Raw genomic sequence first — 13,651 nt, 5'->3', positions numbered from 1 at the left:
TCTTTGACTTACTTCACTTAGCATAACACCCTCTAGTTCCATCCATTTAGTTTTATTTCTTACACTAATTTCAAGTTCTTTCTGACAGTTAAAAAGTTTAATCTCCTATCCATCCTTCCACAGGTTTGCTCTGAGGCCCATCTGTAGCATAATCATGTGAGCCGATCTGGCCTAGGACTCTTTGTAATAATTTCCCTCTTTTTACTACTGACCCCCCTGAGAGCCTTATCCTTGAATACTTGGCACCTGAATCTTCAGAGCCCTCAGGTTTGCATGTGGGAAGCAGAGAGGTGGGCCATGTGCAGCTTGGGCACAAAGCAGAGATTGAAATGCGGTAGCACTTTTGCAAGGATTGACCACGCAAACCCTGGGCATTAGGGCAAAGATACAGATGCTCCTTTGTCATTTTTATCTTTTGAAGTCCATTCCGCACACTGACCTCCAGAGGCAATCTCTGCTTTCTGGGAGCAAAGGAAGGAGGAGATCAGTGGTCCAAAATAGCCGGATTCACGCTTTCTAAGGGACTGGGAAATCCACGTGTGGGGAATACTTCTGTGATGTTTTCTGCTATTTTTACAAGCAAGAGTATAATGCCCAAGAGCGGTTGCGGTTTTGACAATGTTGGTCTGTTCCAGAATTCTCTCAAAGCATCTGCCCCTGCTAATAGACGTGTCAGGTCAGATCCTTTTGAAGTGCTGGCATTCACAGCCCTTTGTTAAAGGCTCTGCTTCCCATCTGGCAGTGCAGCCTCCTGTCTGTCTACCATGAATTCCAGCAGGGCAGCCCCGTCCTGCGGTCTTCCAGGAAGAAGGCCTAGGAGCTGAGCCCAAACTTTGCCTTAAAGTTGCAAAGCTGGCGGTGGAAATGCAGATGAACAACAGCTGGGCGGGAGGGCATGTGTTTGCATTTAGGTGTTTAATAAGTGAGGGGAGGGAGGAACAGTGGGGATGCCTTCTCTTCGGCTGATTTGGAGAAAACCTGGAGAGGGGCCCATTTATTGGGGACAGAGATCAAAGGGTGGCTGCTTGGGCTTTTTTTTTTTTAATTACTCTTGAAAGCTAATTGAGAATACCAGAACCTAAAAGGAAACAGTGAAAACGGAACACTGAACAATGAAGTGCAAAATGTCAGCGTGGACGTGTCTCCTTAGGCCAAGTGCCTCTGTCTTTGTCTAAGATTTGATTTTCTCCGAAAAGCCTACGTCTGCGGGTGTTTCCGAGGCGGAGTGGGGGCGTGAAAGAGCACTATTTTAACACCCGCCGCCTCGGGGGTTATGAACTTGTTGGGGTGCCTGTAACGCATCAGAATTAGGGATGCCGGGTCCAGGTAGGACAGAGCTGGCAAACGGGGCGTGCGTTCGTGGTCAGATCGGTGACGGCGACATGGCAGTTTGGGAGCTGGCTCGGCGCAAGTGGGGAAGGCTGACCTGCGCGCCTGGGCGCTTCCCCTCCCCGCACCCCTCCTCCTCCGGACCCAGCCTCACCCTCGTGAGCCCTCGTGGCCTTAGCAGAGGGCGCAGCCCCCCCCCCCCCCCCCCGCCCGCCGCGGCAGCGCCTTCTCCGCACGCGCGGGGCCGGGGCGGGGGTGCGGCGACGGCCCGGGCACATGATCTCCCACCCCGCGGGCACCTGACCCAGACGGGCCGCTGGGACCCGGCAGCACGGCCCATGGCCTCCCCGCGCCTCGGGACCTACTGCTGCCCCACGCGGGACGCCGCCACGCAGCTGGTGCTGAGCTTCCAGCCGCGGGCGTTCCACGCGCTGTGCCTGGGCAGCGGCGCCTGCAGTGTGGCGCTCGGCCTGCTGCAGCTGCTGCCCCGCCGCCGGCCCGCGGGCCCCGGGAGCCCCGCCGCCCCGCCCGCCTCGCCGCGCGCCCCGGCCTCCGTGCGCATCCTGCGCGCCGCCGCCGCCTGCGACCTGCTCGGGTGCCTGGGTGAGGCGCGCGGCCGCGGGGTGGGACCTGCTCGGTGCGCGGGGACGGATGGTGGCCCTCGGGATGGGACCTGCTGGGTGCCCGGGGAGGGAGTGTGGCCTGCAGGTTGGGACCTGCTCGGTGCCCGGGGAGGGCGCGCGGCCCGCGGGGTGGGACCTGCTCCGTGCCCGGGGAGGGAGCGTGGCGCTCGGGATGGGACCTGCTCGGTGCCCTGGGAGGGAGTGTGGCCTGCAGGTTGGGACCTGCTGGGTGCCCGGGGAGGGAAGGTGGCCCGCAGGTTGGGACCTGCTGGGTGCCTGGGAAGGGCCCGCGGCCCGCGGGGTGGGACCTGCTCGGTGCCCGGGGAGGGAGTGTGGCCCTCGGGATGGGACCTGCTAGGTGCCCTGGGAGGGAGCGTGGCCTGCAGGTTAGGACCTGCCAGGTGCCCGGGGAGGGATGGTGGCCCGCAGGTTGGGACCTGCTAGGTGCCTGGGGAGGGAGCGTGGCCAGCCGGGTGCGACCTGCTGGGTTGCACCGTGCACGGTGCACGGGGCCCTGAGCACTGCCCTTGGGTTGGGCGGGTTGTCTGCATAGTCCTAGCCTAGAGGATGAAATCAAAGGAGGCTCCCTAGGTACCAGACAGGACGGCCAGGGGACTCCGCATACAAGGTAGGCAGTAAAAATATGCGTCGGGGACATTTGTTGGAGGAAAAAAAGTTTGTTATTAAAAGCTTACTAGGAGAAACTTTAGATGGGGAGGTTAGCAAAACACAGATACTATAATGGATCCGTAATTCTGCCAGAGACTAACAATATTTTGTGTATATACACACACCTAGAGTCATTTCCAAAATGATTTAGCAGAATCAGGAAGAAAACTTGGTATATGTATCCCTAATACATATAAATTGTCAGGCTTGAGTTTTTTGGTTTTTTTTAGGAATGAATTTATTTATTTATCTATTCATTCATTCATTCATTCATGCATTCATGAGAGAGGCAGAGACACAGGCAGAGGGAGAAGCAGACTTCCTGCGGGAAGCTGGATGTGGGACTCCATCCCAGGACCCCCCAGATCACACCCTGGGCTGAAGGCAGACGCTCAACCACGGAGCCACCCAGGCGTCCCCAGGCTTGGGTTTTGTACCACAGGTGGCCAAACTGTAGCCCTCATGCCAAATCCTGCCTGCTTCCTCTTTTCTGTGGCCCTAAAGTCTTTTTTTTTTAATCAAAAGAAAGATATTTCCTGGCATATAAAATATTCAATAAAATTTAAATGTCTATGTTCTTCAGTACAGTTTTATGGAAACAGGGCCATGCCATACTGTTTTTTTTTTTTTTAAGATTTTATTTATTTATTTATGAGAGACAGAGAGAGAGAGAGAGAGAGAGAGAGAGAGAGGCAGAGACACAGGCAGAGGGAGAAGCAGGCCACATGCAGGGAGCCCGATGTGGGACTCAATCCCAGGTGTCCAGGATCATGCCCTGGGCTGAAGTTGGCGCTAAACCTCTGAGCCACCCGGGCTGCCCCATGCCAGACACTTGTGCATTGACTCCTGCCATGTCTGCCCTAGAAGGACAGAGGTGGATGTTGGCAGAGAATTATGGCCTATAAAGCCTAAAATATTTTCTATCCATCCTCTGCAGAAACTTTGCCACCCCCTGCATTAAACTTACATGGCACTTTTTACAGATCTCTTACCTAAATATCGCTGACCATTTGTTTAAGGTTTTATTTTGAAAACTTTCTAACAAAAATCACAAAGACTGTTTAATGAACCCCTGGACCCATGACCTCACTCTGTCTACACCCCATCCTGGTATCACACTCTCCACTGGCTTAATCTGAAGCAAATCCCAGAATGTGTGTACTTTGATCCATACAGATCTCAGTATACAGTTCTTGAAGTTAAGAATTAAGTATACAAATATATATGTTTATCATACTAGTATTATCACCTTAAGATAATGAAAATCAGTTCTTTAATGCCACTACTATGTGTTCAGTTGTCTCATAAATGCTATTTTGCAGTTGGCTGACAGGTGCTAACCATTTTGGAATTGTATTTTTTGGTAATTTTGCTTTTGAAGCAAAGGCTGTTGATAGCACTGGTTCTGGGCCCTGAGGAGATGGCTGCAGCTCCTACCCTGCCTTGGGCAGGTAGCAGTAGAGATGACCATGTGTCTTAAGGCCCCCTTCTCCCGGTCTGTGTTCTTGTGGTTGGAGACCCTCAAGGACCTTGACTTCCAGGAAATGCTGTGGAACCTGTAGTCACTTTCTCAGATTTGAAGAATCAGACAGGAAGCAGTACTTCCTTTCTCTTAGGGATGAAATCATTTTGGTGTGGGTTAATTAAATCAGAAGTTTGTTTTCTTCCTGATTCTGCTAAAACATTTTAGAAAAGCAGAAAAGCATCTTTTTTTTTTTTTTTTAAGTTTATTAAGTAATCTCTACACTTCATGTGGGGCTTGAACCCACGACTCCTGGATAAGAGTGTATGACTCTTATCCAGGCACCCCTGGAAAAGCATCTTTAAAAAAAAATTATTTATTTATGCATGAGAGACATAGAGAGAGAGAGAGGCAGAGAGAGAGGCAGAGACACAAGCAGGCTCCATGCAGAGAGCCCGACGTGGGACAGGATCCTGGGTCTCCAGGATCATGCCCTGGGCTGAAGGCGGTGCTAAACCACTGAGCCACCGGGGCTGCCCTGGAAAAGCATCTTAATAGCAATTTCATTTCTGTAGCTTGGATATGTGGAAATAAAGATGCACTCGAGTATCTTTTAAGGATCAGTGGAAAAATATTTGTATATGTTCTTGCTTTTGGAAAGGGAGCTGCATGATCTTGACAAATGAACGGAGGCAGAATTAAAGGGAAAGCTTGATGACTGACCCCTCTCTGAAAAGTGAATACTTAAGATGCCTACCTCATAGGGCAGAGGTTTTTTTTTTTTTTTCAGTTTTATTGAGATATAATTGACATACAGTAGAGTAAAAATTTAAGAGCTACAGAATAATGACTTAACATACACATATAGTGAAATGTTTACCAAAGTAAGTTGACACACATCAACTTATATCAATACAAAAATATGTAGGGCATTTATAGGGCTTAGAGGAGTGCTAGATGCTGAAAATCATAAGGCATTCTATAGAAGAAAAGCATTATTTTTGTGAGCAGTGCTTGATAAGGAGAAGATCTATCTTAAGCTTTTGTTGGTGTCCATAGTTTCTCTTCAGTGGTGTGTTACGTAATGTAAATTTAGTATTGTATTACCTAGTGTATGTTATGTAGCGTATCACACACTGTATTTTTATTTTTTATTTTTTTAAAGATTATTTATTTATTCATGAGAGAGACACACACACATACACACACACAGAGAGAGAGAGAGAGAGGCAGAGGCACAGGCAGAGGGAGAAGCAGGCTCCATGCAAGGAACCTGACATGGGACTTGATCCTGGGTCTTCAGGACCACGGCCTGGGCCAAAGGCAGGCACTAAACCACTGAGCCACCCAGGGATACACCACACTGTATTTTTAGAGTGCATTTTTAAAAAAGATTTTATTTGTTTCTTAGAGAGCAAGCACAAGCAAGGCGGGAGGGGGAGAGGGAGAAGCAGACTCCACTGAGCAGGGAGCCCTACGTGGGGCTCCGTCCCAGGACCCTGAGATCATGACCTGAGCCGAAGGCTGATGCTTATCCCACTGAGCCCCCAGGTGACCCTATATTTAGAGTATATTACACAGTTTACGTTTGGTGATGTACTGTATAATATATATTTGGTAGAGAAGTATGCAGTGTGAGTTTGATGGTATATGAGAGTGTCTATTTAGTATTATGCATTGTATATTTAACAATATATTACACACTAATTAGTGTATTTCAGTGCATAGTGTATAACTTTGTACTGTTTACAGTTACCGTTTAGTATCATATTACATAGTATATGCTTAGATACAGGGTGTCACATTACCTACCAAGGAGCCTTAATATATATATCTTAAGGGCGTATACTGTTTTGAGGAGAATTAGATATTTAGGTCTAGTAACAAAGAAAACTTACAAATAATAAAAGTCAAGAGCAAATCATCGAGAGTTAATTTGTGAAAATATTAAATGCATTTTTTTCTTAAAGCTATCGTTTTGCATTTCAGAATTGTGCTTTTTCAGTCATTTATTTCGTCTGTGAGGAATAGTTGACACGGACATTGAAAATATAGCCAAGAAATACAGATCTTTTTTTAAAAATATATTTTATTTATTTATTCATGAGAGACACAGAGAGAGAAGCAAAGACGCAGGGAGAGGGAGAAGCAGGCTCCATGCAGGAAGCCCAATGTGGAACTCGATCCTGGGATCCCAGGATCACGCCCTGGGCCAAAGGCAGACGCTCAACCACTGAGCCATCCAGGCGTCCTGAAATATAGATTGTTATTCAAATAATTACTTCTTCATATCAAGTAAACAAATAAGGATTTAAGGATATGACTGGGGGTAGAAAATGCCTGTGCTGGCTTTGTGACCGAAATCATTACTCCCTGGATCTTCCTTGTTTCTCTGTCTCTCTGCACACACCCTTGTGTGTTTCTTTCCTCCCTCATTTCTTTCTCTGTGCATTCCTATCTACTCATCCATTCATTTACTTATTCTTAGAGAGCAACGAGCTTTCGATCTGAATTAGGAGCATCACAGTGTGCACTAGTTTACACTTAGCCACAGCCTTGGTTTCGTGGTTGTGGGTACCCTGCAGTGCACTGTGGTCTGGGAGCAGGTGCTCCTCAGAAGGTGCTGTCAGAGGGTCTGTGGTAGCCTAACATTACATCACCCTGCCCTGCGTCCTTCACCGCACTTCTCATCACCCAGTCATCTTATCCTCTCACATAGCACGAGAAGAAGGGGGAGTAGAATCCGGTAAGGGAGGTTGAGAGCCACTACATTCATATCACTTCCGGGACCGTATATTGTTATAATTGTTCTATTGGATTATTAGTTGTTAAACTTTTGTACCTAATTTATAAATAGAGTTTTATCACAGGAATGCATGTGACAGAAAAAACATAGTATATATAGGATTCAGGATAGTCTGCAGTTTCTATATCCACTGGAGGGGGGCTTGGAATGCATCCCCCGCGGGATGATAGTGTCATCTGATTCTCTTTCAGGTATCTTGTTCCGATCTGCGGTGTGGTTAGGATTCCCAGATCTTGTCGAAAACATCTCCAGTGTGAATGGGACAGACGTTTGGCCCGCTGTGTACTGTGTGGGGAGTGCAGTAAGTACACCGCCTTTTGGTCACCCTCTTCTGTACACTGTGCTCCTCTTAGGCTGTGGTCCCCAAAGAGTGGTGTCACCCCATGGGGGTTTGTCCGAAATGCAGATTCTCTGAGCCTGCTGATCAAGAGCCGGGGCTGGGGGCCATCTGCGAGTGACGAACCCTCCAGGGGCTCCTGACTGCCAGCTCAGTTTAGCACACGTATACAGTCCTTACCTTAGGTTGAGCTGCAGTTAAAACCAGCTGGCCAAAAAGAGAGAGAAAGAAGAAAGTTACTGATTTATCGGATGTATTCCGCTTAATGAAACCTGTATTTGAATACACGTATCTGTATTGCTGTGCAGAACCGTCTGCCTCTCTCCCCTCTGCCCGCATTGCTTCCCAGCTGTGTGCAGTGGAGCATCTGGCTCAGCCCACCCCGGGAGGCGCACCAGGCTCCTGCTGCCTGTAGCATATGGAGCCCCTTCCTGCCCCTCTTCTGGGAAGCCCTTTCCCGCCCAAAGTCTGTCCTTGTCAGCAGAGAGCTGCCCCTTCCCAGGTGCCCTGAGCCCTGACCCTGGTGCACAGTGTGCACATGAGGCCTGTGAGGCCTTCGTCTCCCCCGCCTGCAGGTGTCCAGGGAGGCAGGGCCCGCAGGCCAGTCCCACTGAGCACACCAGGACACACACCGCCCTGGGGCATATCCCACCCTTGCTTTCCCAGACTGAGCACCATCTCCCGAGGCCTTTCATGTCCTGCTTCCTGACGTCAGGCCAGCTCATTTCACGGGTGGGGCAGTCTGGTGCCTGTTTCCAGGAGCTTTGATGCCAGGCTCTTCCTGATTACAGATGTGGATCGAGCTGCTGTACAGCGCCTGCTTCTGGTGGCTGTTTTGCTATGCAGTGGATGCCTACCTGGTAGTCCGGAGATCAGCAGGACAGAGGTATTCAGAGGAAGCCTGTAGAACCAGGTTGTGTCATATGATGGAGGGCTGGGGGTACCACTGAAGGCTCCAAAATATTCGTCAGTATGGCAGGCACAGGATGTCAGCCAGCCCCTCTCCAAGAAACCTCTCTGGCAGCTTAGTTTTATAAAAGGCTGAAGGCAGATTTAAAATGAGGCTTTTTAAACCATGATAAGTGATCCATAGATTAAGTACTCGCATTTTGGACACATACTAAAAAAGAATTGGCATGAATATAGACAGTATTTGACAGTATCTAAAGGTTTGAGGACAAAGTTCTTTGAAGTGTGTATTGACACATTATGCCAAGTGTAAAACACTGGAGCTGCAGGTGGCTGCCTGGTGAGGGATGGCCCAGTGGGTACGGCCCCGTGCAGTAGTCACCAGCTGTGGAACTGTCAGCAAGTTGCTTAATCTCTCTGGACTTCTGTTTTCCTGGGTATAAAATAGGACTCCCTCATCAGGTCACAGGACAGTCAACACAATACTACACGTAAATGCTTGAGATTCCTGCTCGGCACGTAGTAGGCTCTCAGGAACTGTGCATTGGGATTGCAGCTGGGATGTGCGTGTGCATTAGGGCAACAGAAATACAGAGAGCCTAAGTGACAAAGGGAAGCTGGATGGCAGGGGGTGGGGAGGTGGGTGAGTGCCTAGCTCCCCTGACTCCTGCTCCAGGAAGCATGTGCCCCCCCATTTTGGATGGAACCCTTGTTTGCTTTTTTTTAAAAAACAGTTTCATAAAGTTTACCCATTTAACTGTATCCATTGTATTTAGTATATTTACAAAATTGTGCAACCGTTACACCAACTAGTTTTAGGACATTAATCATCACCCCCCCTCAATCTCTTTACCATTGATTAATTCCTCTCTACCCTCCCCTATCCTCCAGCCCCTGGCAACTACTAACCTATTTTCTGTCTCTAGGTTTCCCTACTCTGGGCACTGCGTCATGAATTGAATTATTGAATAATTGAATTAGTCAATATGTGACCTTTTGTGTCTGGCTTCTTAAACTTAGCATGACATTTTCAAGCTTTCCTCATGTTGCAGCAGCATCAGTACTTGCTTCTCATTCATTTGTGAATAGTATTCTGTTTTATGGATGTACTACATTTTATTTATTTATTTATTTATTTATTTATTTATTTATTTATTTATTTATTTATTTATTTTAGATAGCATGCATACACACAAGCAGGGCAGTGGAGGGAGAGAGAAAGAATATCAAGCAGACTCTGCATTTGGTGCAGAGCATGATGTAAGGCTCAATGTCATCTAAGATTGTGACCTGAGTTGAAATCAAGACTCAAATAGATGCTTAACCAACTGAGCCCCCCAGGCACCCCTGGATGTACTATATTTTAAGTATATTTTTAAATTTTTTTATTTTATTTTAAAGATTTATTTATTAGAGAGCACGCACACACACTCTCTCAAAGAGGGAGCGAATCTCAAGCAAACTCCCCACAGAGCTGGCCTTGAAGCCTGACATGGAGTACGATTCTATGACCCTGAGATCATGACCCGAGTCGAAACCAAGAGTTGGTTGCTTAACCAACTGAGCCACTCAGGTGCCTCTAATGTGCTTTGTTCCAAAAGGTATTTGAAATATCTCACCAAAAAATAGTTGAAGTAGAATAATCTCCATGATGGATTGTGCATAGTTGCTAACAGCAAAGACACTTAGAAATTGCATTACTTCCAGAGTAACCAGGATGAGGAAAATGAGCAAGATGAGGCTTAAAACTCATTTATGTGGAATATTTTGTATGAGTTCTTGAATAAAACTTGGGAACAACAACGACAAAAAAGTTTGAACACTTTAATTTAGGTCTGTTACCCATTTTAAAGATTTTTTAATTTTCTCTTTTTATTTTTTTAAGAAAAACTGCTCTTCTTTTTTTTTAGATTTTATTTATTTATTCATGGGGGTGGGGGAGACACAGGCAGAGGAAGAAGCAGGCTCCATGCAGGGAGCCGGACGGTGGGACTGGATCCCTGGTCTCCAGGATCATGCCCTGGGCTAAAGGCGGAGCTAAACTGCTGAGCCACCCGGGCTGCCCAAGATTTTTCTTTTTAACTAACCTTGACAACCAGTGTGGGGCTTGAACTCACAACCCGGAGATCAAGAGTCACGTGCTCTACTGACTAAGCCAGCCAGGTGCCCTGGTCCATGATTCATTTTATTTATTAATTTTTATTTTTATTTTATTTTAAAAAAGACTATGTTTATTTATTCATGAGAGACAGAGAGAGAGAGAGAGAGAGAGAGAGAGGCAGAGAAACAGGCCCCACACAGGGAGCCCGACGTGGGACCCGATCCCGGGTCTCCAGGATCACGCCCTGGGCCGAAGGCGGCGCTAAACCACCGAGCCACAGGGGCTGCCCTTATTAATTTTTAAAAAAGGTTTTATTTATTTATTTTATTGGGGGGAAGGGGCAGAAGGTGAGAGAATTTAAAGCAGACTCTGTATTGAGTGTGGAGCGTGATCCAGGGCTTGATCTCAGGCCCCTGAGATCATGACCTGGGTCCAAACTAAAAGTTAAATGCTTAACTGACTGAGCCACCTAGGCTCCCAGGTCCCCCTCTGAAGCATTTTAAATTAATTTTTGTGTGTAGGTAAAGAAGAAAAGGTCCATATTTATTCTTTTACATGTGGATGTCTAGTTGTCCCAGTACCATTTGTTGAACAAATTCATTTTTTGTTATTATTTTTAAAAGATTTTATTTTTATTTTTTTAAAAAAGATTTTATTTATTTACTAGAGAATAAGCAGGGGGAATGTCAGATGAAGAGGGAAGCAAACTCCCCACTGAGCAGGGAGCCCAAAGAGGAGTTCCATTCAGGACCCTGGGATCGTGACCTGAGCCAAAGGCAGACGCTTAACCAACTGACCTTACCCAGATTTTAAGTAATCTCTACACCCAGTGTGGAGCTTGAACTCACAACCCTGAGATGAAGAGTTGCATGCTCCACCAACTGAACCAGCCAAGCACCCTTGAGTAAATATACTTTTAAAGCCAATATCAGTAAACAAAGGTCCCATTCAGACTGTAGAATATGCCGGGCAATCCTTGCTCTAAAATCATTGGTATTCCTCATGTGTCCTTATCATTAACCTTGGGCTCTGTGGCCTGAAGTTTAGTGTTTATTTTTTATTTTATTTTATTATTTTTTTAAAGATTTATTTATTTATTTATTCATAGAGACACACAGAGAGAGAGAGAGAGGCAGAGACACAGGCAGAGGGAGAAGCAGGCACCATGCGGGGAGCCCGACGTGGGACTCCATCCCAGGACTCCAGGATCATGCCCTGGGCAGCAGGCAACGCTAAACTGCTGTGCCACCGGGGCTGCCCAAGTTTAGTGTTTATTTTTGTGCTTCTTCCTTCCATCTTTTTACCTTTGTTCCTAAGCTTTGATACATCCATACAGAACCTATATATTTTTGGTTTTGAAAATTCTCTAGGGAAGCCAGTGAAGGTCGAAGGCGGACAAGCAGGTGTACCAGTGAGGATTAGGTTTGGCTACGTAAAATACATCAAATAATAGTGACTTAAACAAGATAATTTTCCTTTCATGCTAAAAAAGGCCAGAGGTAGGCAATCCAGAGCCCTAATGATGGGCATCAGGGACCCAAGCTCCTATCTTCTTGCTCCATCATCCAGTTGTAGGACTTCCAACTTCAAGGTATAGTGGCCCAATAAAGCTGCTGGAACTCTCGCCATCACATTTGCATTCCAGGGAACAGGAAGGAGTAGAGGGAGCAATGATGCATAAGGGGCCTGTTTTCCCCTGAGCCAGCTCCCTTTAAGCAGCCTCCCTGGGGATCTTACACAATTGCACTTTCATATTATTGACCAGAATTCAGTTTCATGGCCACAGTTCACTGCAAGAGGAGGTTGGAAGTACAGTCTGTTAGCCAAGCATACTGCTACTTGGCATGACGTCTAGGTTATGTTACTAAGGACAAAGGAAAATGGCTTTGGGTTGCCAACTAGCAGCAATGACAGGTCTTCGACTGGGAAGCCCAGTGCAAGTGTGTGTTCCTGTCTGATACCTTTCTCAGTTTTAGAGGGATTGGAGTTACGACACACTAGAGGTCTCACAGGCAGCCAGTTGTAGAGAGAAGAGGAGCCTCGGGGCACCAAAAGGAAGCTGGAAGAAGAGTGTATCTCTTGCTGTAACAGGAGAGTGCACTGCTTCACCCCCACCCTTTGGATGACTGTGGTCAGATGGGGCCGCCTGAGTGCTTTCTGGATGTAGAAGACAGGCAGAGCCCCAGGACGCCCTCCTCATGCTCAGAAGAGTGTTTGGAACTCACTTGGAGCAGAGAATAAGTATAGCAGGATGCAGGGGGTGTGCGGAGATTAGGGGATGCTGACAGAGCATAGCTTCTGAGGACCTGCCAGGCATGCAGGAGGCAAACGTCCAAACATGTGAAGTGTCCAGATGCCTTGTAAGGACAAGAGTAAGGGCGGGGGTCCAGCGCTAGGAAGACCATTGAGAGTGAAGCGGGCTCTCCCGTCAAAAGGGAGTAGGGTTGGAGCGCCTGAGTGGTACAGATGGTTAAGCATTGACTCTTGGTTTCAGCTCAGGTACTGATCTCAGGGTCATGGGGTCAAGCCCCGCACCAGGCTCAACCAGGAGTCTGCTTGGGTTTCTCTCTCCCTTTGCCTCTGCTCCTCCACCCCAATGCTCGCTTTTGCATTTTCTCTCAAATAAATAAATCTTAAAAAAAAAAAAAAAAAAGTAGAGAGCACAGCAGAAAAATAAGGTGTTCTGGAGCCACAGAGACCCAGCCCTTAATCTCCCCTGGCAGAAGGCCTGCTGCCTGGTGTGAGGGCACCTCGGAGCTGGCACAGGGTGTTGGAGCCAGAGCTGGAGATGTGAGTGCAGAAACGCTTGGAGCTCCTCTCTTCAGAGCCAGCTTGCTCCAGAGCCCGGAGCGCAGCTGATTGTGCAGGTGACAGTTGAGATGGGAGCTGCCTGGGATGGGTCCTGAGCAACTCCAGGGCAGGGGCAAGGCGTTGCAGGTAGGGCTGGGTGAAACTCCATGTTCCTTTCTAGATCCTGCTGGTACTAAGCTATTTTCTTTGGCACGGGAGAATCTTTTTTAAAATCTTAATTCTAAGAAAGGTCATTAAGACAGATTTAAAGTTAAAATTTAAACTGCTCCTTCTGTTCCAGATGTGGGATGGTAAAGGTTTTAAATAATAACAGAGGAGAAGGGGCCCCTGGGTGGCTCAGTCGGTTACATGTCTGCCTTCGGCTCAGGTCATGATCCTGGGGTCCTGGGATTGAGCCCCAAGTCGGGCTCCCTGCTCAGCGGGGGCCAGCTTCTCCCTCTGCCCCTTCCCCTTTCTTGTGTGCTGTCTCTCTCTCAAATAAGCAAAATTTGTTTTTAAAAAGGTGCATGAGATTATGGGAAAAGCCCTTAATTGAAGTCACTACTTGCCTTGTGAGCACGAGTGTGAGAGAAAAGGGGTCTGGGGAGGGCCCCCGAGTGCCTGG

The 13,651-nt window shown here is 47.5% G+C and overlaps 1 protein-coding gene across 6 annotated transcripts in view; it reads left to right on the top strand.

The window, feature by feature from the left end:
- Nucleotides 1-1,189: 1,189 nt before the first annotated feature.
- Nucleotides 1,190-13,651, top strand: part of GPR143 (G protein-coupled receptor 143) — a 45,472-nt gene continuing 33,010 nt past the window's right edge. For 5 of the 6 annotated variants that reach the window (XM_038586787.1, XM_038586790.1, XM_038586788.1 and 2 more), the window contains exons 1-3: nt 1,668-1,932; nt 7,081-7,190; nt 8,018-8,112. In XM_038586787.1, coding sequence (XP_038442715.1) covers nt 1,668-1,932; nt 7,081-7,190; nt 8,018-8,112 — 470 coding nt within the window. Of the gene's footprint in view, nt 1,327-1,667; nt 1,933-7,080; nt 7,191-8,017; nt 8,113-13,651 lie in introns of those variants that run through there. The other variant, XM_038586791.1, reaches the window with a different exon arrangement.

The sequence above is a fragment of the Canis lupus genome, chromosome X (genome assembly GCF_011100685.1).
Source record: "Canis lupus familiaris isolate Mischka breed German Shepherd chromosome X, alternate assembly UU_Cfam_GSD_1.0, whole genome shotgun sequence".
Classification (NCBI taxonomy): Eukaryota; Metazoa; Chordata; class Mammalia; order Carnivora; family Canidae; genus Canis; species Canis lupus.
This window is presented reverse-complemented; position numbering and strand designations above follow the sequence as displayed.